Below are 22365 nucleotides of genomic sequence, written 5' to 3' on the forward strand. Positions count from 1 at the left end.
AGTTGCTTTTTTATCTGTCAACTTTTTATTTGACTTTGATTTATACAGAAAACAGATTAAGATGTGAATCAGAAACTAGGTGGTTGGGTACACGAGGGATGAGCAGAAGGAAATATCGTCCGATATCAAGACCTGGGAAAGTCGGAGGAGCAGCAGGAGAGAGTGATACTGATGGAGACAGGAAGAAAATTCTCAGAGGAGGAGGGTGATCACAAGGGCTAGAGGATCTGGGTATTGTACCTGATTGCTTTGTTTCACTCCTTCAGAGCTTAGCAGATACATAGGACTACTTCCTGTGGTGTTGAGCACGGTGATTGAGTGCTAAGGATACAGCTGTAAGACAGACAGCTCTACATCAGCAAGGAGACATAAAGGCAAGACTTACAGATAAATAAATGGGATGGGAGATTTGATTAGATAAGGCAGTCAGGGAAGTGAAGTGTGAGCCAAGACCTGAAGAGTGAGAAGAGCTAGCTATGGGAAGAACATTCCAGCAGAGTCCAGAGTTAATGCAAAAGCCTAAAGTGGAAAAGAGCATAATGTGTGCTGGGAGGCTTGGTGAGAAGTGAAAGGAATGATGGGGGTAGACAAGGTCCAAAGTATTCAGGGCTCTTGGCTGAGGGCATATTGGTTGGGTTTTATCTCCCTGTAATGGGAAACCTCTGCCTTTTCTAAAACCAGCTTGAACATCGGGAATTTCATAGTTCACGTATTGCTGAAGCCTGGCTTGGAGAATTTTGAGCATTTACTTTACTAGCGTGTGAGATGAGTGCAATTGTGCGGTCGTTTGAGCATTCTTTGGCATTGCCTTTCTTTGGGATGGGAATGAAAACTGACCTTTTCCAGTCCTGTGGCCACTGCTGAGTTTTCCAAAGTTGTGAAAGTGCAGCACTTTCACAGCATCATCTTCCAGGATTTGAAATAGCTCAACTGGAATTCCATCACCTCCACTAGCTTTGTTCATAGTGATGCTTTCTAAGCCCCACTTGACTTCACATTCCAGGATGTCTGGCTCTAGGTGAGTGATCACACCATCGTGATTATCTGGGTGGTGAAGCTCTTTTTTGTACAGTTCTTCTGTGTATTTTTGCCACCTCTTCTTAATATCTTCTGCTTCTGTTAGGTCCATACCATTTCTGTCCTTTATCGAGCCCATCTTTGTATGAAATGTTCCCTTGGTATCTCTAATTATCTTGAAGAGATCTCTAGTCTTTCCCATTCTGTTGTTTTCCTCTATTTCTTTGCATTGATCACTGAGGAAGGCTTTCTTATCTCTTCTTGCTATTGTTTGGAACTCTGCATTCAAATGCTTCTGTCTTTCCTTTTCTCCTTTGCTTTTTGCTTCTCTTCTTTTCACAGCTATTTGTAAGGCCTCCTCAGACAGCCATTTTGCTTTTTTGCATTTCTTTTCCATGGGGATGGTCTTGATCCCTGTCTCCTGTACAGTGTCACGAATCTCTGTCCATAGTTTATCACACACTCTATCTATCAGATCTAGGCCCTTAGATCTATTTCTCACTTCCACTCTGTAATCATAAGGGATTTGATTTAGGTCATACCTGAATGGTCTAGTGGTTTTCTCCACTTTCTTCAATTTAAGTCTGAATTTGGCAATAAGGAGTTCATGCTCTGAGCCACAGAAAAGGCAGAGGAATCAGAGATCAAATTGCTAACATCTGCTGGATCATGGAAAAAGCAAGAGAGTTCCAGAAAAACTATTTCTGCTTTATTGACTGTGCCAAAGCCTTTGACTGTGTGGATCACAATAAACTGTGACCTATATGCAGGTCAGGAAGCAACAGCTAGAACTGGACATGGAACAACAGACTGGTTCCAAATAGGAAAAGGAGTACTTCAAGGCTGTATATTGTCACCCTGCTTATTTAACTTATATGCAGAGTACATCATGAGAAATGCTGCGACAGAAGAAACACAAGCTGGAATCAAGATTGCTGGGAGAAGTATCAATAACCTCAGATATGCAGATGACACTACCCTTATGGCAGGAAGTGAAGAGGAGCTAAAAAGCCTCTTGATAAAAGTGAAAGAGAAGAGTGAAAAAGTTGGCTTAAAGCTCAACATTCAGAAAACTAAGATCAAGGCATCTGGTCCCATCACTTCATGGGAAGTAGACGGGGAAACAGTGTCAGACTTCATTTTGGGGGACTCCAAAATCACTGCAAATGGTGATTGCAGCCATGAAATTAAGACGCTTACTCCTTGGAAGGAAAGTTATGACCAACCTAGATAGCATATTCAAAAGCAGAGACATTACTTTGCCAACAAAGGTCCATCTAGTCAAAGCTATGGTTTTTCCTGTGGTCATGTATGGATGTGAGAGTTGGACTAAGAAAGCTGAGCGCTGAAGAATTGATGCTTTTGAACTGTGGTATTGGAGAAGACTCTTGAGAGTCCCTTGGACTGCAAAGAGATTCAACCAGTCCATTCTGAAGGAGATCAGCCCTGGGATTTCTTTGGAGTGAATGATGCTGAAGCTGAAACTCCAGTACTTTGGCCACCTCATGAGAAGAGTTGACTAATTGGAAAAGACTGATACTGGGAGGGATTGGGGGCAGGAGGAGAAGGGGACAACAGAGGATGAGAGGGCTGGATGGCATCACTGACATGATGGACGTGAGTCTGAGTGAACTCCGGGAGTTGGTGATGGACAGGGAGGCCTGGCGTGCTGCGATTCATGGGGTCGCGAAGAGTCGGACACAACTGAGCGACTGAACTAAACTGAACTGAATGGGAAACCATTGGAGGGTTATAAGCAGGCTAATAATGAGTAAGGTGTAGGATTTGTACAGTTCAGATGATGGACCATATAGTCCACACCCTTTGGGTGGTTAGGTAACTCTTCAAGCTAGAACAGTTCTCTGATTTCTTTGCCATATACACAGTTGGTTCCTTTTGGAGGCCATTTGTAGCTTTCCTCAACTAGCAGCTGTGTGACAACCGGTCATCGGTGGCTTCTTTGTCTCCTCCAGGTGGGTTACTCCTGAATGACTCAGGACCCAAGACTCCAAGGCCAGGAATTTGATGTGGTTAGGTGTGAAAGAACTCTCCCACAAGAAACTGGTTTGTGCCATGTGGTCTTCTCTTTCTTAGCACCTGAGATTATCTGTCTTGCCCACATGGATGTTTACTATTCTCCCTGGGAGAGACAGCATAGATGCTCCTCGATTTATGGAATGCCAGCGCTGAGGAATGAATGCATCAACTTGTTCATATTCTCAATGAACATTTAAGTCTCTACCAGGTTCCAGGCCTTGTGCTGGGAATACCTTAAGGTCTGGTTACTCCAACTTTCTTCAAACCGTAGAATGGGCCACTGAATAAAGGCAGGGTCAAATTATCATTTAAATGTAGATGGGCCACACATTTTTTTAACCTACTGCTTTCTCTGTGAGCTTCTCTGCACATCTCTCCTCTAATCAGAGGTAAACTGATCTTGAATGTGAGCCACTGTCCTGACCCAAGGTCATGTGGTGGTCTCTCTTCCTTTCTCTTATTACCTAGCCCATAATCCTTCAGTCTCACTAAATAAATGTTTATTCAACAGCTACTATGTGGGTCCCCAATGCTGGAGATCCAAAGAGTGGTGAATAACAGTGAATAACACAGACACTGTCCTTGCACTCATGAAACTTTGTTTTTGGATTGTTTCTGTGAGTTTCTTCTTATTTGAAACATAATGCACTCTGTGAAAACATACTTTTACTGTTCTCCATGAGTCCCTGAGCTTCCCTGGTGGCTCAGATGGTAAAGAATCCACCTGTAGTGTGGGAGACCTGTGTTCAATCCCTGGGTTGGGAAGATCCCCTGGAGGAGGGCATGGCAACCCACTTCAGTATTCTTGCCTGGAGAATCCCATGGACAGAGACGCCTGGTGGGCTATGGTCGATGGGGTCACAAAGAGGTGGACACAACTGAGCAACTAAGTACATGTGAGTCCCTGGAATCTTAGAGATGTCATTGTAGTTTCAATTTCTTAAACTGGGGCAGGGAGGCATATATTCATTTGTTTATAATGGGCCATAAGTTAAATCAAATGTTAAGATTTAGAGGATGTTTGTGGGTTGATAAGTGAGAATCCAGTGAAATTCTTGGTAAAATAAGTTGATTCTGGTAGACATATGATTCTTCACTTTTTAAATGAGCGCTTACAAATCATCTGCTCCTGCTGACTCAATGAGGAGACAAATATCAGAAAGGAAAAGAGGAAGGACTTGCCTAGGTTATACTTAATCATGGCAGAGTGAGAATCAGAATCGTGGTCTCCAGAGTCATGTAGTCAGTGCATTTCTTTCTTTTTTGGTTCCTACTGACTTGGCTTTCTCCAACCCCTTTGCCTGCTTAGGGATCAGCATAGAAGTCCCCATTTCCAGGAAGTCTTTTCTATTTACTCCTTCCCCTTATACAGTCCAGTTTTTCTCTTAGTGCTTGCTGTTAACTTTATTCTCTAGATCTTACTACTTATTGGGCTTATTAAACTTTTATTTACTCAGTATGTCCATAGACCTTAGAGGCTCCCATTCCCACCTTTGGCTTTACTGCAAGGACTAATGCCTAGTACACTGATAGATGTCAGTAAGTGGATAGCCCAAGTAACCACACAAATGTCCTTGTTTTATTTCAGGAATGCCTTTGGCTCAGGCGGTGGCCATTCTTCAGAAGCACTGTCGCATCATAAAAAATGTTCAGGTTCTCTACAGTGAACAGGTGAGTGGTAACTAATTTGTTTACTGAAATAGCATCCCTAATCAGTGACTCACCTCTGGAGGTTAATGCTCTGGGAGATACTGACTGGCAGGGATTCCTAGGTCAATGTGTTTGAATGGGAGTGTCTTTAACAGTCACTTACCAAGTACATTTTCTTTTATTCTGAAACACTTATAGTTTTGATCATCTAGTGCTGCTAGAAGTTTAGATGAGCAGTAATAACCAAACTTGCTTTTTGATTATGTTTGACTTATCTACAGGCCCTTAAAAGGGGGATTTTTCAGTGGGAGGCCACTTCAGGGATTGTCTGGTCTTCTAGGGTACTTCCCTTCCACTTTCATGTTCAAAGTAGTCTTTTCTGCTTTGTCAATTGCTTTGGTTTGCATTCAGGATTGTCGCAGTGCAGATTTCTAGCTAGCAGAACATCCCAGACTTGAAAAGAAGCAGGTATAGTTCACCCTTTTAATAAGAATGATCTGATAATATGAAAATTGCAAAACATTGGTTCCAAATTAATGGATGTGTTTTACTCTTATTTCTTTTGTCTGACCTGTGGTAATCTTTGTTAAATGTTGTGCCAAGAACTACCCTTATAGTATAATGTACATGCCTACAAAGACCTTTTCAGTTTCTAGAAAGAGTTTATTTTAGGTTAGCTCTGGTGCAGAACTTTCTGAATACCAGGATTTTTTAAATTGGGTTTTATAAGTAAAGTTGGAAACATTTTTATAGACCTTTAGAAATAGGATTCTTCTTAACTCTCTAAAAATACCACTTCTTTGGAAGCCATGGTTCTTCTAGGACACAGGCATTGTGGTGCCCTATGGAGCAGCCTTTGTGGTGCTCTGTGTGTCATAAACCTCAGGGGATAGTTTTGATCCTACGCAGGCTACAAGATATTCTCAGTCCTTTTCTGAGACCTTTCAAGTACCAATTTGATGATTTTAGTTCCATTTGTTTTTATTAGTTTCTGATCCTAAAGCAAATGGCAGGTTATTTTTGACATGAAGGGGACTGAGACTTCTATGTGGCTTCCACATTTGGCTTAGTGTCAGAGTTGAGCGTGTTACCTATACCCAGACATTATTACATTTTATAGCACTGTGCACCTCTGACAGCCTAGTGAGGCCCATGTGAGAGATCCTTCTGAGACAGAGAAGGCTTAATTTCCAAGCAAGTATTTGGAAATTCTTGTGCCAACCACAGGACTTGCGGGAGTGGGCAAAGGTTTGTGGAGCCACAGTGCCAAAGTGGTTTCTCTTTGAAGAAAAATGAAGAATGGTGACTCTTCCTCTTTTTTGCAATCAGATCATACCTAACCTAATCTGACTCTCAGCATTAGACCATGAGGGAATTACTCAATGACAAGTAGCAGCCATCAAAACAGGGATAATGGGTCTGCTGCTCAAGCTTGTAGCCATCTGTACATTTAGTTCAATCAGATTTAGGCACCCAAGATTCGATACAGTTGAAAGTAGTCTTTAAACTTTTTAACCAGTTTTTTAAATGAGGCTTATTTCTTATATCACTATCTTGTCTGTTATTCCAGTCTGGGTACAAATAGTTGTTCTGGCATTAATTAAGCTAATTTCCCCTAATGTCTTCTAAGCAGCTGGAACAACAGGGTTTTAAATCCAGACCTTGGTTCATATCCATGCTTTCCCCATTTCTTGGTTGTACAGCTGTGGCAAGTTAATAACCAGTCTGGTTCTCCAGATGGTTTCCTTATAACAGAATAATCTTTTTATGAGGATCAAGAGGAAATGGCCTCTCAAAGCTCTGATATGATGCTTCTTAAATGTGGATCCTTTCCTTGTTGCCCTCCTTCCCTTCTTTTCCCATTTGTCTCTTTGCTTCATCATTTGACCCCATTAAACATTTCATAAATTTCTTGTTTCCAGCAGATCACAGCTTGAAATTAAATGTGCATGTCAAGTAGATCCCACCTGAGAGGGAAGAGATGTTAACAAGTAACAGAGACAGTTTTATTGAACTGGAAGGACCTCCTTAAACACTACATAGCACATGTGATTTTGGTTCTGGAGATATAAAGTACCAATAAAACATTGATTGTGAGGATGATTTGGTTGCTTTTGAATACTGCTTAGTTATGTCCTAAATTGTAGAAATGCCAAGGGAAAAACGATCAGATCTTGGAAGTGTGTTAAGAAATTCAGATACTCCGAGCAAAGGTCTTTAAAGATTCTGAAATGTTGCTTCATCCTGTTTACCTCCATGGAGTAAATAGAGGGAGAGATAAGAAATATTCTCCCTCAGAAATAGAGGGAGAATAAGTGACCTAAGGTGAGGTTCATTATTCCATCATCTTACTTGAGTCTTGTTGGTTTTAGAAAAACATTCATACAGACCTACTGGAAAATTACAACATTCTTTCTTCTGATGTTTGCCAGGCATGATGGAGCCACCTGGGCCTACTATCTTGTGAAGATTAGTGAGGTGGAGGGGAGTGGACAGTATGAACTAATCTCAGAAAGCTCTTTCTAGAGAATTTTTCCAGTGAGGCCCACACCAGCAGGGGCACCTGGCCTTCTAGCCTATATCTCTATCTCTGACAGGCACCACCTTCAATCACTGAGCCTACCTTAAGAAGCTCTATAAAGAGAGAAACTTCTCTAAATCTTTTTGGCAGCTATGTGCCAGTTTTAAGAAAGGAAAGGGTTTTGAATGGTGGTGTTTTTCTTCTACTGCTGGGCAGCGTGGTTCAGGGCAATGGAGAGTCTTCAGACTTTGAATTGATTGCTTTGCAGCAGAAGCAGGCAGGTGGGACAGACTCCAGGAAAGAGTATTATATGCTGAGTGCTGTGCTTGGTGCTTTCTGGTCTACTGTCTGTCTTCATGACAACCCTGGAGGGGTAGGGATGACAGTATTCCCATGAAAAAACAGAGAAGTTTAGAGAAACACTTAAGGTCACCAGCTCACCAAGTCTCAGGGCCAGCTCTGTCCATTGCTCTGCTGCTGCTCCCCTCCCCCCAGGACTCATAAGGGGCAAATATAGAAATGACTCCTTAGATCTCAGATTGGGTTTTACAGAAAGAGGCACATGTGACATGGGATGGTGTGTGTCGGCGGCGGTGGGGAGTGAGAGTGTCATCTCATACATAATCAGATCACAAGGCACTTCTTTGTCCAAGAATATGTCGAAAAAGAGTCAAAGAATAAAATGTGTTTCCTTTGAGTGGTACAAACAGCCTGGGAGTGAAGGAACATAAGTTCAGCTAACATGCACTGACCATTCCTTGCTGAATTTGGATCCTCGTGAGGCCTTTTATAAGGCTTGTATTTCTCATCAATTACTGTGTAGCTTTGACAGCAGTAAATAAACTCATGCTACAAATATGGACCCTGAACCTGTGAAAGAAAATGGCCTATATGCCCACATAAGTTTGACTTTTCTCCCAGGTAATAACTCAAAGCCTGGAAAAGAGGCTGTTTTCAACCAGTATTATGAAGCAACAGTTGCAGACTGGACATAGAGGACACTGAATTCACAAACCAACCTGTCAGCTGTCTACACTTAGATACTCCCTGTGCAATGCATTTATGTTGTAAGGTTTCAAATTCAGCTGGTGCTGATGAGTATACTTAGTTGTTCAGAGTGTGTATTTATTTATTTATTATTTTGTCTTTTGTAGTCTCCTCTAAGCCATGACCTCATCCTTAACCTGACTCAGGACGGGATCAAACTACTGTTTGATGCTTTCAATCAGAGACTTAAGGTAACTATAAATGACAACTGAAGTTTCATGTCAGGGTGATTAATGTGTGCAGTTGTGGAATGTTTCTGAAACTCCTGAGTGGGAGTAGGCTTGTGGTTCAGAGACAGCCACAATATAGGAGACTGAAGCTGTGCTTGTCCTCCTAAGAGAGAAGCTGGGGGTAGATTGGGATGGTTGGAAAGAGACTGGGAGGGACTTTAGTTCTGGGCTCCAGAGGTGAAGGGGAAAGAGTGTTGAAGATATGGAGAACATGCTGTAGGGAGCAGGCTTTTCTGTGTTGAATAGAAAAATGAGAGGAGGTAAATATTTGTCATAGATTATCCTGAGTCTTTAAAATGGGGCCTAACTGCAGAATAGAACTGAAAGACTTTAGTCAGATTTTTGTATCTTATTGTTTTACTTCATTCTTGGGTCAAACAATAAGACTTGGAAGAAGAAAAATGGAACCATTCTTCCTAAAATACTGAGGGCTTGGATTTTAACACCACCAGCACTGAGTTGATTCTTAAATCCCTTAAAAGAAATCTAAATAAACAATTTGCTGGTATGTCTTAATTGGCATTCGAGTACAGTTTACTAGCACCTGTTTCAGACCAGGATGTTTTTAATGCACTATTTACAAATGCCTGGACATGATAGGTTAGTCATGTGACATCTGACTCATGCCTGAGTCACAAGGTTGAATGTGGCTTGGGGCAGTGGCATGTCAGAGCTGTCGTCCTGGTTAGCCTATGGAGCTGCCTTTCCAGAAGGCTTGGGTACTTCCTACTTTTCACCATCCCATCTCAAGTGAGCTGTTGAGTTCAGAGAGTACCTGGAAAAATAACCTGTATATGGAATAAGAATTCTTCATTTATGCTGCCTTTTCAAAAAGGAGAGTTTGATGTGAACACTCTTATCCCCACAGCACCCTTGCCTCTCTTTATAGGCTCAGTCAACCTGGCCTACTGACCAGAAGCCCCACACTGAGAAAGGGTAGAAGCTGGTCTTCAATGTGGCTTCATCACAGATCAGGGGAAATTAATCTGGAAACACCTTTACAAAGAACCATTTGTCTTTAACTTGGTAAATCCACTGTAGGAAACTTAACCCAAAAAGATTAATGGGGAGGGTAATATTGCCAGGTATTTATAGCAGAGCTTTTCATAGTAATGAAGCGCCAGAAGTAATCTAAATGGGCCTAAATCAAATCCCTTATGATTATTACAGTAGAAGTGAGAAATAGATTTAAGGGACTAGATCTGATAGACAGAGTGCCTGATGAACTATGGACGGAGGTTCATGACATTGTACAGGAGACAGGGATCAAGACCATCCCCATGGAAAAGAAATGCAAAAAAGCAAAATGGCTGTCTGAGGAGGCCTTACAAATAGCTCTGAAAAGAAGAGAAGCAAAAAGCAAAGGGGAAAAGGAAAGACAGAAGCATCTGAATGCAGAGTTCCAAAGAATAGCAAGAAGAGATAAGAAAGCCTTCCTCAGCGATCAGTGCCAAGAAATAGAGGAAAACAACAGAATGGGAAAGACTAGAGATCTCTTCAAGATAATTAGAGATACCAAGGGAACATTTCATACAAAGATGGGCTCGATAAAGGACAGAAATGGTATGGACCTAACAGAAGCAGATGATATCAAGAGGTGGCAAGAATACATAGAAGAACTGTACAAAAAAGAGCTTCACGACCCAGATAATCACGATGGTGTGATCACTCACCTAGAGCCAGACATCCTGGAATGTGAAATCAAGTGAGCCTTAGGAAGCATCACTATGAACAAAGCTAGTGGAGGTGATGGAATTCCAGTTGAGCTATTTCGAATCCTGGAAGATGATGCTGTGAAAGTGCTGCACTCAATATGCCAGCAACTTTGGAAAACTCAGCAGTGGCCACAGGATCAGGAAAGGTCAGTTTTCATTCCCATCCCAAAGAAAGGCAATGCCAAAGAATGCTCAAATGACCGCACAATTGCACTCATCTCACACGCTAGTAAAGTAATGCTCAAAATTCTCCAAGCCAGGCTTCAACAATACATGAACCATGAAATTCCTGATGTTCAAGCTGGTTTTAGAAAAGGCAGAGGAACCAGAGATCAAATTGCCAACATCACCTGGATCATGGAAAAAGCAAGAGAGTTCCAGAAAAACATCTATTTCTGCTTTATTGACTATGCCAAAGCCTTTGATTGTGTGGATCACAATAAACTCTGGAAAATTCTGAAAGCGATGAGAATACCAGACCACCTGACCTGCCTCTTGAAAAACCTATATGCAGGTCAGGAAGCAACAGTTAGAACTGGACATGGAACAGACTGGTTCCAAGTAGGAAAAGGAGTACGTCGAGGCTGTATGTTGTCACCCTGCTTGTTTAACTTATATGCAGAGTACATCATGAGAAGCGCTGTGACAGAAGAAACACAAGCTGGAATCAAGATTGCTGGGAGAAATATCAATAACCTCAGATATGCAGATGACATCACCCTTATGGCAGAAAGTGAAGAGGAGCCAAAGAGCCTCTTGATGGAAGTGAAAGAGGAGAGTGAAATGGTTGGCTTAAAGCTCAACATTTAGAAAACTAAGATCATGGCATCTGGTCCCATCACTTCATGAGAAGTAGATGGGGAAACAGTGGAAGCAGTGTCAGACTTTATATTTTGGGGCTCTAAAATCACTGTAGGTGGTGATTGCAGCCATGAAATTAAAAGACGCTTACTCCTTGAAAGGAAAGTTATGACCAACCTAGATAGCATATTCAAAAGCAGACATTACTTTGCCAACAAAGGTCCATCTAGTCAAGGCTATGGTTTTTCCAGTGGTCATGTATGGATGTGAGAGTTGGACTGTGAAGAAAGCTGAGTGCCGAAGAATTGATGCTTTTGAACTGTGGTATTGGAGAAGACTCTTGAGAGTCCCTTGGAATGCAACCAGTCCATTCTAAAGGAGACCAGTCCTGGGTGTTCATTGGAAGGACTGATGCTAAAGCTGAAACTCCAGTACTTTGGCCACCTCATGTGAAGAGTTGACTCATTGGAAAAGACTCTGATGCTGGGAGGGATTGGGGGCAGGAGGAGAAGGGGATGACAGAGGATGAGATGGCTGGACGGCATCACCAATCAATGGACATGAGTCTGAGTAACTCCGGGAGTTGGTGATGGACAGGGAGGCCTGGCGTGCTGCGATTCATGGGGTCGTAGAGTAGGACATGACTGAGTGACTGAACTGAACTGAATCTAAATGGGCAACAGTGGAGGGTAGATAGGCAGCCTATGGCAGAATTTCAGCATGGTGAGGAAAATGTTTAGTGAGCACTTAGTACCTGTTAGTCACGTGGCTGAGTGCTTCCCATGCATTTCCTAGTTTAATCCTAACAAGCCTGTGAGTGGTATGGCTTACTAGTGAGACAACAGAGGGACAGAAGATAAGCAGTCTACCTGACACCAGGCTTTTAACTCTATTACCAGAGCATAGCGACTGGCTGCTGGGAATAAAAATGGCTTAGGTTCTGTTGATGAATGTGGGAAATAAATGGGATAAAGTGTGTGAGCATACTGTGCAGAAATGCAAGGAATTCAAAGTATCCTTGAGTGGGAAAAGAGATAGGGTAGAACCATCTCTCTGCCTTCTGTGAGTCCCTGTGAAGGGAGGGCTGGGGCCCTGCCTGAGAGTATGGAATCTGAGGAAGCAATCCCTCAGGTACCGTTGATGGGCACCAAGTCTGACTTGACCAGTCTGCCTGCCCCACCATATAAGGGCTTCAGAAGTCGCCTCTCCCCACTGCTGTCCCCTGCAGTTCCCTCATCCTCTCACTCCCTGACTGTGAGAGAGCCCTGTGGAATGAAGTTTCACAAGTCACAATCCGTGCAGCCACCTGTCTTTTCCTTTCCTATCTTGTCTGCTGCCATAACTTCTCCTCTGGAAAAATCAAGGTATATTTCCAGCCTGGAGGTAGAAAACCATGGCTCTCAGATTTCCCCAGCTATCTGTCCCTGTGGTTCAGCAAGCATCCGTGGGCGAAAATCTGCTTGTTGATTCTGGCAAGGGACCCAGAGTGCTAACCATCTTGGAGTCCTTCATGTCACAAGTGCCATAGTGTCACAGGAAGAATATTCTGGAGGCCCACAGGCTGAGTGATGGGCAGCCCTTGGGGGACCATTGGTCAGCCATAGTGGTAGCAATCAGAGGGGCAGAGTGCTACTCCTGCTGCACGAGCAGAGGTTCTGGCTGAGGGTCCAGGCCTCTGGCAGCCTGGGATCCTGCCCTCAGTAAAATGGCATACCCACTTAGCATAATATACTGCCATGCCCCAGCTTTCTGAAGATATTGTCATGAATCACAACTGTTCCTCTGCCCTTGCATGACCTCCCTCAGCACCTCTTTTCATGTTTTTGAGCTTCATATTACCCTTAGCTAGCTCCATCCCAGGCAGACTCCCTGACATGTGTTGTGTACCCTTCTATGCAAACTAATGAGCCAAACCTCAAAGAGCCTAACCAGTGAATGGCATATACTGGTAGCATAGGAAAGGGTAGATGGAAATGCTCCCAACAGCCCAGCAGAGGCAGTGATTCTTAGCAGCATGTAGAATCGGAATAGCTGCACCTTATAGTTAAGAAGAGCCCAGCTTGTAGTTTTCCAAGTTAGGAACAGGTCTGACCACAAGTGAACTGCCTGTTATATCTCTGTTCCTGTGACAGTGCCAGGCGCCCCGTCACCCAGTGCCCACAGTCCTTCCCAGAATGAAGCCCTGGTTGTCAGGGCAAACAGAGTGAACCGGCTCTGCTTGTGCTTCTGCAGTGGGAGCCAAATCTCCCAGCTGGGGAAAGCAGATGGTTCGCCTGTCCTCAGTCAGCTATGCTACTGGCTAGACGTCTAGCCTTTGATGCCATGGACATCAAAGACTTCAGATGCGGATTACTTGGCATCACTAGTGGCTGGATGTTCAATGCCTTTTCCTTTGTCTCCTCCCTGAGTTCTTGGCATTTCATCAGCTGAACCCCTAGAAACTTCACAAGGGTCCTGAGGTTCTCCAAGTTAGACCAGATGCTCTTCATTAGGGATATAACAATATGGTCACACTGGACCTAGGCTAATAAAATGACTTGTTTTCTAATAAGATAGACCACCCCCGCTCTGTCTGTTTTTTGGTAAACCACAATATTTTGAAACTGTTTTTGAAAATGACTTGATTTGGGTTTTTATAATGCAACAAAGTATAGCATGAAAGAAAAGGGGCTCAGTACTCCCCTTACAGGTTACAACCTTCACAAGCTGCTTGCATTTGTTTTTGTGGAGGGTTTCACTGTCCTGTCTCACAGTATGTGCAGTCTTATGTATGACCCAGCTGTAGACTAGATACAGAAACTTGACCCAGAGTATCCACGGACATCTGTTGAACCATCCTCTAGAGAGAGGGGGAAGATGAGTTTATGCCATGTGTGGTGTCGGTTTTTCTTCCAGATTTAAAAATAAAAATAGACAAAATGTGTAGTGCTTCAGGAGAATTTCAGCTAGTGATTTTTTTTCCCTCACTGCTCTATAAATGTCTTTTCTAATTAACCTTTTTCAACTTTAGAGCTCTAATAGATCTTAAACATTTGCTTTTTGTTTTTAGGTGATTGAAGTATATGACTTGACTAAAGTAAAGTTAAAATATTGGTAAGTTTTCTCCTGGTTTGTGTCCTAGGCTTGGCACACCTGGGCTTATTTTATGTTTTCATGACCACGAAAGGTGGGACCAACCAAATATAGCTGACTCTGAGGCCTGTGCTAAAGAGAATGCCCACTATTTGTTGGGGCGGGGGGCGCTGGAGGGGGGATCTGCTTTTTAGAATGAAAATGAGAATAGCCTGTATGGTGCACACATATTTCAGCTCCCATATGGTAAGCTGTTGTGCTGGCATCTAGAATATTCTGTTCAGTAAGCTTCCTTAACAAGCTTCCCTTTTGAGGATATCAAAGGGATCAGTTCCTGGGTTTCAAGCAATATCTGCCTGTAGAGAAGTGGATAAACCAGATGCATAATAGCACTGACCCCTGCAAATTCTGGTTATCTCTTAGTCTTATTGGGGCCTTCCCCAATAAGGTCTGGCTTCTCTTTACCTTCTTAAGAATCACTGGTGGGTAAGCGAGGGGTCGAGAGTCAGGCTGCCCTGGGTTTGAGTTATGACTTCTTCATTTTATTACTCTGCGAAATTGGGCAAGTCACTTAACCTCTTTGAGCTTGTTTTTTCTACAGAGAAGTGAAAGCATAAATCTGGCTGCTGAGTTAGGAAAACTACATGAAATAATGCTGATAAAGCATATAGCACAGTGCCTGGTTAAAAACAGAGGTGCTCTAGATGCTAACTGTTATATACAGACTAGATAAACAGCAAGGTCCTACTGTATAATGGGAACCTATTTTCAATATCCTGTAATAAATCATAATAGAAAGAATGTGAAAAAGAATATATATATATAAAATTGAATCACTTTGCTATAGCAGAAATTAACACAATATTATAAATCAACTATACTTAATAACATTTTTAAAATGCAGAGGTATTCCATAAGTGATACTTATTTTTTAAAAAATATTCTTAACCTTTAAGCATTCTCCTTAAAGTTAGAAATGACTTATCTTCGTGCTCATCATCTGAAATCACATGCTCCTCTTTGCTCCCAAGCCCACTCCCTCCCAGGTATTTTTCCTTTACTTGGGATCATTCCTCCCCATCCACTTACCCATTCACCCAGTTGATGAGTGCTGGTTCTTCTGCTTGTTAGGAAAACAAGCTGCCTTGCTTGGCTGTATCCTACATTTAAAATGTTCATCCTCTTTTTAAGAAAGTTCCTTTTCAGGACAAACTACTCATAGGCATTCTGAGAAAACACATTAACAATGTCTATTTCTATGACTCTTCCTTATCCAAGTCCAAATGCCATGGGGCTGAGGCTGGATTTACTTCCTTCTGAACTGGGCCTGGTCACCATAGATGTCTTGGGAGGTCCTAGAGGGCTAATCCTCTGTATCAGCCTCAGAAGAATTGACTATTTCTGACCTCATTAATTGTCTCTTATTTAAAAGTTCTATAGTTAAACCTTTATTTTTATATAATTATAGCCTCAGCCCCCATGGATTTTAAGAGTAACTCTTCCAGCCACCATCTCTAATGACCTGTGAGTGCATCCTACAAGCCTGGTATTAAAAAGCGTCTTTGTTTTTCAGTGGCGTGCATTTCAATTCTCAAGCCATAGCTCCCACCATTGAGCAGATTGACCAGTCTTTTGGTGCAACCCATCCTGGAGGTAAGCCCAGTCCATCTGATTCCTCTGGTTATAGTAGCAGCCAATAGTAATAAATCTGGCAAGTGGTGCCATGCCAACCCCAACCTCAAAGCTCCTATTGGATTTGGGGGCCGGCACTTGGGTGTGAAGGAAGGCTCTCCCCCATGGTTGTCAGCCTAGTAAGTCAGTTTCAGAAATGAGACACAATGAAAGTGTTGCCAGTCATTACTGCCTGTCAGGCTGGTTTGTGTTCACAGCTTCGGATGCCATTCAACCTTGTCATTTTCTTCTCCCCACTCCCACAGTGTACAACTCTGCTGAGCAGCTCTTCCACCTCAACTTCAGAGGATTGTCTTTCTCTTTTCAGCTAGATTCCTGGACCGAGGCTCCCAAGTATGAGGTTAGCCTTTTTCTTTCCCTGATATTTATTGCCCAGTGCCCGGGTGACAAGGGGCAGAAGACAGTACCATTGGAGGAGGCTGGATAGGTACCCTTCCTTTGGTTTCCTTAATCTCTGAGGTCTTCAGAGGCCCCTTAGGGGTACAGTGGGTGAAGCTGACAGAACAAAGCCCAGGCTGGCATTCCCAGGAGGAGGGCGCTTCCAACTGAAGTGAGGTCGAGCTTGCTCTTCAGAGGGAAATCCATGTCGTGTGCTCTAAAACTCCAAATCACCACAGTTTTTCTCAATGGCCTAGAATTTGAGAGAATTCATTCTTTGACAATGGCATCCTTAGTGTTATGAAATTGATAGTTTTTTGTAAGTTTTACATTTTATTAAAGAAGGCATTTCTACATTTTCTCCCTGATGAAGGAAAGGAAAACTAAGTAAAATTAAAGGTGAACTTGCGTGGTTGAGTGAATTTATTGACCTGGACACAGATCAGACTGTGCTTTGACCTGGCCAGTTCTTGTTTTTTTTTTATTTTAATACCTTGATAAATAAAGCGAGCAAATTTCAAAGTTTCTCAGAAACCATTCCACACTGCAGATAACAATACCCAGTGAGAAAATGGATACAGAAAATGCGTACCAAATAAGGCAGTACCAGTGTCTGAAACTGAGATATTCCTCTTCTAAATTCCCTACTTTTGTGACCTGGCCAGTTCTCGAAGACCATGAGTATTGGGAAAATGCCAGGGCTGCAGTGTGCTTTTAGTAAAACATTTATCCTGTGTTTGCAGCCCAATTTTGCCCATGGTCTGGCTTCTCTTCAGATACCCCATGGAGCAACTGTGAAACGAATGTATATCTACAGTGGGAACAGCCTACAGGATACCAAGTACGTGTAGGGGAGCACAGGCTTCATGCTAAGGCCATGGGTTCCCTGGGAGGGAGGACAAAGTCTCTGCTCACTCTGTGCCTGCCCCCAGGGCACCCGTGATGCCCCTGAGCTGTTTCCTGGGCAACGTGTATGCTGAGAGTGTGGATGTTCTCCGGGATGGAACTGGACCCTCAGGTTTACGACTCCGCCTCCTTGCTGCAGGTCAGTTCCTGGCTTTGGGGTGGGGGGTTCTCCATTATAGCCTTGTTGAGATGGTCTAAAATCCCATGTCCTTAGGGATAGCTGGTAGAAGACAAATGGTGCTGACGTTTATGGTTGGAAGTTTTCATTTGTTTGTGAAGGAATAAGACATAGTTTTATTTTGAGCAGCTCTTATAAATGACAATAAAACTGCTTCCCTTAACATGTACATCAGCCTCTGTGTACTTAGTTTTGCGGTGGTGCCCGGGTCCTAGAGCTGTATCTTACAGGCTCAGTGTTGCGTTTTCTCTCGTTTTTCACCCTTTCTGCTCATTTCGCAGAGTAGACTGTCAAGAGGGACTTGTTGAATTGTGATTTAGCCATACCCTGCTCAGTTTTGCTGATTGCAAACAAAAAGAATTGCTGCCTTCAGTAGCCAGTCTCTCTAGGATCCACACCTCATCCTGTGATTTTCTTGTGTGGACAGTCTCAGCTCCTTCGAACTTTGGATTATGCTTAGGGGTACAGAGATCATCCAGTGTGGAGTTTGCCTCCGTGAAGAAGACCTGGGGACTGTGAGCTCCATGAAGGGGCCTATGCCTTCATGGAGCTCATAGTCTAGTCAGCCTTTGTTTGTAAGCTGGGGTCTTCCCTCAGTCTCTGCGGTATCAGTTCTCAACTGCTAAGAATCTGGCAAATAAATTGTAAACTCACTCCCCTGAACAATTAGACAGTTCAAAGACTCCAGGTTAGAAATTTCTTAAAATGTGGTTTTCTAGCCATGGCAGAACCCAGTTACTTAAAGGAGCATTGTGCTGTGCTGTAGTTTTTGAAAGAATTGCAATGTGGCATTTCAAAAAAGAAATTGAGGTCGTCTCAGGAGGATTGCTGCTTAAAGCAGTGGGGTAATTAAGGGTGGTGTAAGTACACCAGGTGACAGCAAGAGGAGCCTGTTGAGAGTAGGGGGTCTCAGCCAGTTGTGACCACCACCCTGACAGGACAGTGCCAGCAGTCACATCACACTGCCTACAAGGTCAGTGGGGGAAACACCTTAAGTCAAGACCTCACTGAGTTATTATCCCACTCAGTACTCACTGAGAGTTCCTGTGGAGTGACTACAGTGATGCCATTCAACTGTCTTGATCCCCACAGTAATGATTCCCTCACTCAAGGGAATCAGAAACTAAAATAGTCTCTTTGAGAAACTAAGGGTACTTTTACTTGAGGAGACTTCAGATAGGGTGAGACAAGAGAGGAGACTCACCTGTGAAGGGTGCCTCCCAAACAGCCCTGTGTGGACATTCACAAGGATCTGGTACTTGCAGACTTTGGGCACACAGTCTAGCTTGACAGGACTTTCAGTGGTTTCCATAGGTCACCCAGGCTTATCAGGATTTATCAGTTTACTTCAGTTCAGTCACTGAGTCGTGTCCGACTCTTTGCGACCCCATGAACCGCAGCACACCAGGCCTCCCTGTCTATCACCAACTCCCAGAGTTCACCCAAACCCATGTCCATTGAGTCGGTGATGCCATCCAACCGTCTCATCCTCTGTTGTCCCCTTCACCTCCTGCCTCCAATCCCTCCCAGCATCAGGGTCTTTTCAAATGAGTCAGCTCTTCGCATCAGGTGGCCAAAGTATTGGAGTTTCAGCTTCAGCATCTGTCCTTCCAAAGAATATTCAGGACTGATTTCCTTTAGGATGGACTGGTTGGATCTCCTTGCAGTCCAAGGGACTCTCAAGAGTCTTCTCCAACACCACAGTTCAAAAGCATCAATTCTTCGGTGCTCAGCTTTCTTCACAGTCCAGCTCTCACATCCATTCATGACCATTGGAAAAACCATAGCCTTGACTAGATGGACCTTTGTTGGCAAAGTAATGTCTCTGCTTTTGAATATGCTATCTAGGTTGGTCATAACTTTCCTTCCAAGGAGTAAGCATCTTTTAATTTCATGGCTGCAGTCACCATCTGCAGTGATTTTGGATCCCAGAAAAATAAAGTCTGACACTGCTTCCACTGTTTCCCCATCTATTTGCCATGAAGTGATTGCACCAGATACCATGATCTTCGTTTTTTGAATGTTGAGCTTTAAGCCAACTTTTTCACTGTCTTTCACTTTCATCAAGAGGCTCTTTAGTTCTTCTTCACTTTCTGCCATAAGGGTGGTGTCATCTGCATATCTGAGGTTATTGATATTTCTCCTGGCAATCTTGATTCCAGCTTGTGCTTCTTCCATTGCAGCATTTCTCATGATGTACTCTGCATATAAGTTAAATAAGCAGGGTGACAGCATACAGCCTTGACGTACTCCTTTTCCTATTTGGAACCAGTCTGTTGTTCCATGTCCAGTTTTAACTGTTGCTTCCCTACCTGCATACAGGTTTCTCAAAAGGCAGGTCAGGTTATCTGGTATTCCCATCACTTTCAGAATTTTCCAGTTTATTGTGATCCACAGAGTCAAAGGCTTTGGCATAGTCAATAAAGCAGAAACATGCTTTTCTGGAACTCTTGCTTTTTTGATGATCCAGCGGATGTTGGCAATTTGATCTCTGGTTCCTCTGCCTTTTCTAAAACCAGCTTGAACATCGGGAAGTTCACGGTTCACGTATTGCTAAAGCCTGGCTTGGAGAATTTTGAGCATTACTTTGCTAACGTGTGAGATGAGTGCAATTGTGTGGTCGTTTGAGCATTCTTTGGCATTGCCTTTCTTTGGGATGGGAATGAAAACTGACCTTTTCCAGTCCTGTGGCCACTGCTGAGTTTTCCAAAGTTGCTGGCATATTGAGTGCAGCACTTTCACAGCATCATCTTGAAGTAACTCAACTGGAATTCCCTTCCCTGGTGGCTCAGATGGTAAAGCATCTGCCCGCAATGCGGGAGACCTGGGTTCGATCCCTGGGTTGGGAAGATCTCCTGGAGAAGGAAATGGCAACCCACTCTAGTACTCTTGCCTGGAGAATTCCATGGACGGAGGAGCCTGGTAGGCTACAGTCCATGTGGTCGCAAAGAGTCAGACACGACTGAGCGACTTCACTCACTCACTCACTCAGTTGGAATTCAATCACCTCCACTAGCTTTGTTCGTGGTGATGCTTCCTAAGGCTCACTTGATTTCACATTCCAGGATGTCTGGCTCTAGGTGAGTGATCACACCATCGTGATTATCTGGGTCGTGAAGCTTTTTTTTGTACAGTTCTTCTGTGTATTCTTGCCACCTCTTCTTAATATCTTCTGCTTCTATTCGGTCCATACCATTTCTGTCCTTTATCGAGCCAATCTTTGCATGAAATGTTCCCTTGTTATCTCTGATTTTCTTGAAGAGATCTCTAGTCTTTCCCATTCTGTTGTTTTCCTCTATTTCTTGGCACTGATCGCTGAGGAAGGCTTTCTTATCTCTTCTTGCTATTCTTTGGAACTCTGCATTCAGATGCTTCTGTCTTTCCTTTTCTCCTTTGCTTTTTGCTTCCCTTCTTTTCAGAGCTATTTGTAAGGCCTCCTCAGACAGCCATTTTGCTTTTTTGCATTTCTTTTCCATGGGGATGGTCTTGATCCCTGTCTCCTGTACAATGTCACGAACCTCCATTCATAGTTCATCAGGTACTCTGTCTGTCAGATCTAGTCCCTTAAATCTATTTCTCACTTCCACTGTATAATCATAAGGGATTTGATTTAGGTCATACCTGAATGGTCTAGTGGTTTTCTCCACTTTCTTCAATTTCAGTCTGAATTTGGCAATAAGGAGTTCACGATCTGAGCCACAGTCAGCTCCTAGTCTTGTTTTTGCTGACTGTATAGAGCTTCTCCATCTTTGGCTGCAAAGAATATTACCAATCTGATTTCAGTGTTGACCATCTGGTGATGTCCATGTGTAGAGTTTTCTCTTGTGGTGTTGGAAGAGGGTGTTTGCTGTGACCAGTGCATTCTCTTGGCAGAACTCTTAGCCTTTGCCCTGCTTCATTCTGTACTCCAAGGCCAAATTTGCCTATTATTCCAGGTGTTTCTTGACTTCCTACTTTTGCATTCCAGTCCCCTATAATGAAAAGGACATCTTTTTGGGGTGTTAGTTCTAGAGGGTCTTGTAGGTCTTCATAGAACTATTCAGCTTCTTCGACATTACTGGTTGGAGACATAGACTTGGATTACTGTGATATTGGATGGTTTGCCTTGGAAACGAACAGACATGATTCTGTCATTTTGGAGATTGCATCCAAGTACTGCATTTCAGACTCTTTTGTTGACCATGATGGCTACTCCATTTCTTCTAAGGGATTCCTGCCCACAGTAGTAGATACAATGGTCATCTGAATTAAATTCACCCATTGCAGTCCATCTTAGTTCACTGATTCCTAGAATGTTGACCTTAACTCTTGCCATCTCCTGTTTGCAGGATTTATACACAGGGGTTAATGTGAGCTATGCTTTTTTCCCCTGATTTACACACAGCTTTGTGTGTGAGGAGTGGGATTTGAAACAGCTTTTATTGTACAAGAAAGAGCTTTATCAGCTGTAAAGCCCCTATGCAGAGTAAGGTGATAGTGGTGATTATCACGGTACCAGAAATTATTCCTCCTCAGATTCTTAGCTTCCTTTTAAAATTTTGGGCAAAACACTCCGTCTTCCCATCCACAGAATGAGGGAAATTTTACTGTTGGTATGTTTGTTGCTATTCCACAACCACTTCTGTGTGTGTGTGTGTATTTAACTAGAATCATTTTTTAAATGTATTAGACAAAGTCAGAGTTTAAAGATTGTTCCCAAAGAAGAAACCTTTGGCAAATCAGGTTTTCCATTTTTACCCACTTTCCTGATTTGTCTCTTTCTGAGTGTTAGTGTTTGTAGAGTTAGGGAGTAAGTTAATGGGTGCTTAGCTCTTGGCTCTTTTATAGAGTGATGTTCCGGTCCAGTCTCAGGTTGGGGGTTACCATAGAGAAGTACTTGTTATCATAAATCCTCTATCTTGTTGGGAACCAGAAAGTGGCAGGAGATAGTGGCACCCATTTGTATATTTCCACAGCACCTGTGCTGCTCTTTGTTGTACCACAGTTGTGTGATGGTCTGATTAGAATCTTTATACCGTGAGCTCCAACGTGGGCAGAGACTGCACCTCTTTTTCTCACCGTTGCTCCCTTAGCATCTAGCAGAGTGTCTGTCCTAGCTCAGGGTGTCAATGACTAGATATT

At 43.1% G+C, this 22365-nt stretch overlaps 1 protein-coding gene across 4 annotated transcripts in view; it reads left to right on the forward strand.

Moving 5' to 3' along the window:
• PHAF1 (phagophore assembly factor 1) overlaps nucleotides 1-22365 on the forward strand; it is a 32148-nt gene that overhangs the window by 4522 nt on the left and 5261 nt on the right. For all 4 annotated transcript variants that reach the window (XM_069550090.1, XM_069550094.1, XM_069550093.1 and 1 more), the window contains exons 3-9: nucleotides 4643-4725; nucleotides 8380-8463; nucleotides 14068-14111; nucleotides 15664-15743; nucleotides 16028-16122; nucleotides 16904-17001; nucleotides 17093-17205. In XM_069550090.1, the coding sequence (XP_069406191.1) occupies nucleotides 4643-4725; nucleotides 8380-8463; nucleotides 14068-14111; nucleotides 15664-15743; nucleotides 16028-16122; nucleotides 16904-17001; nucleotides 17093-17205 (597 nt within the window). The remainder of the gene's footprint in view (nucleotides 1-4642; nucleotides 4726-8379; nucleotides 8464-14067; nucleotides 14112-15663; nucleotides 15744-16027; nucleotides 16123-16903; nucleotides 17002-17092; nucleotides 17206-22365) is intronic.

The sequence above is a fragment of the Ovis canadensis genome, chromosome 14 (assembly GCF_042477335.2).
Source record: "Ovis canadensis isolate MfBH-ARS-UI-01 breed Bighorn chromosome 14, ARS-UI_OviCan_v2, whole genome shotgun sequence".
NCBI lineage: Eukaryota > Metazoa > Chordata > Mammalia > Artiodactyla > Bovidae > Ovis > Ovis canadensis.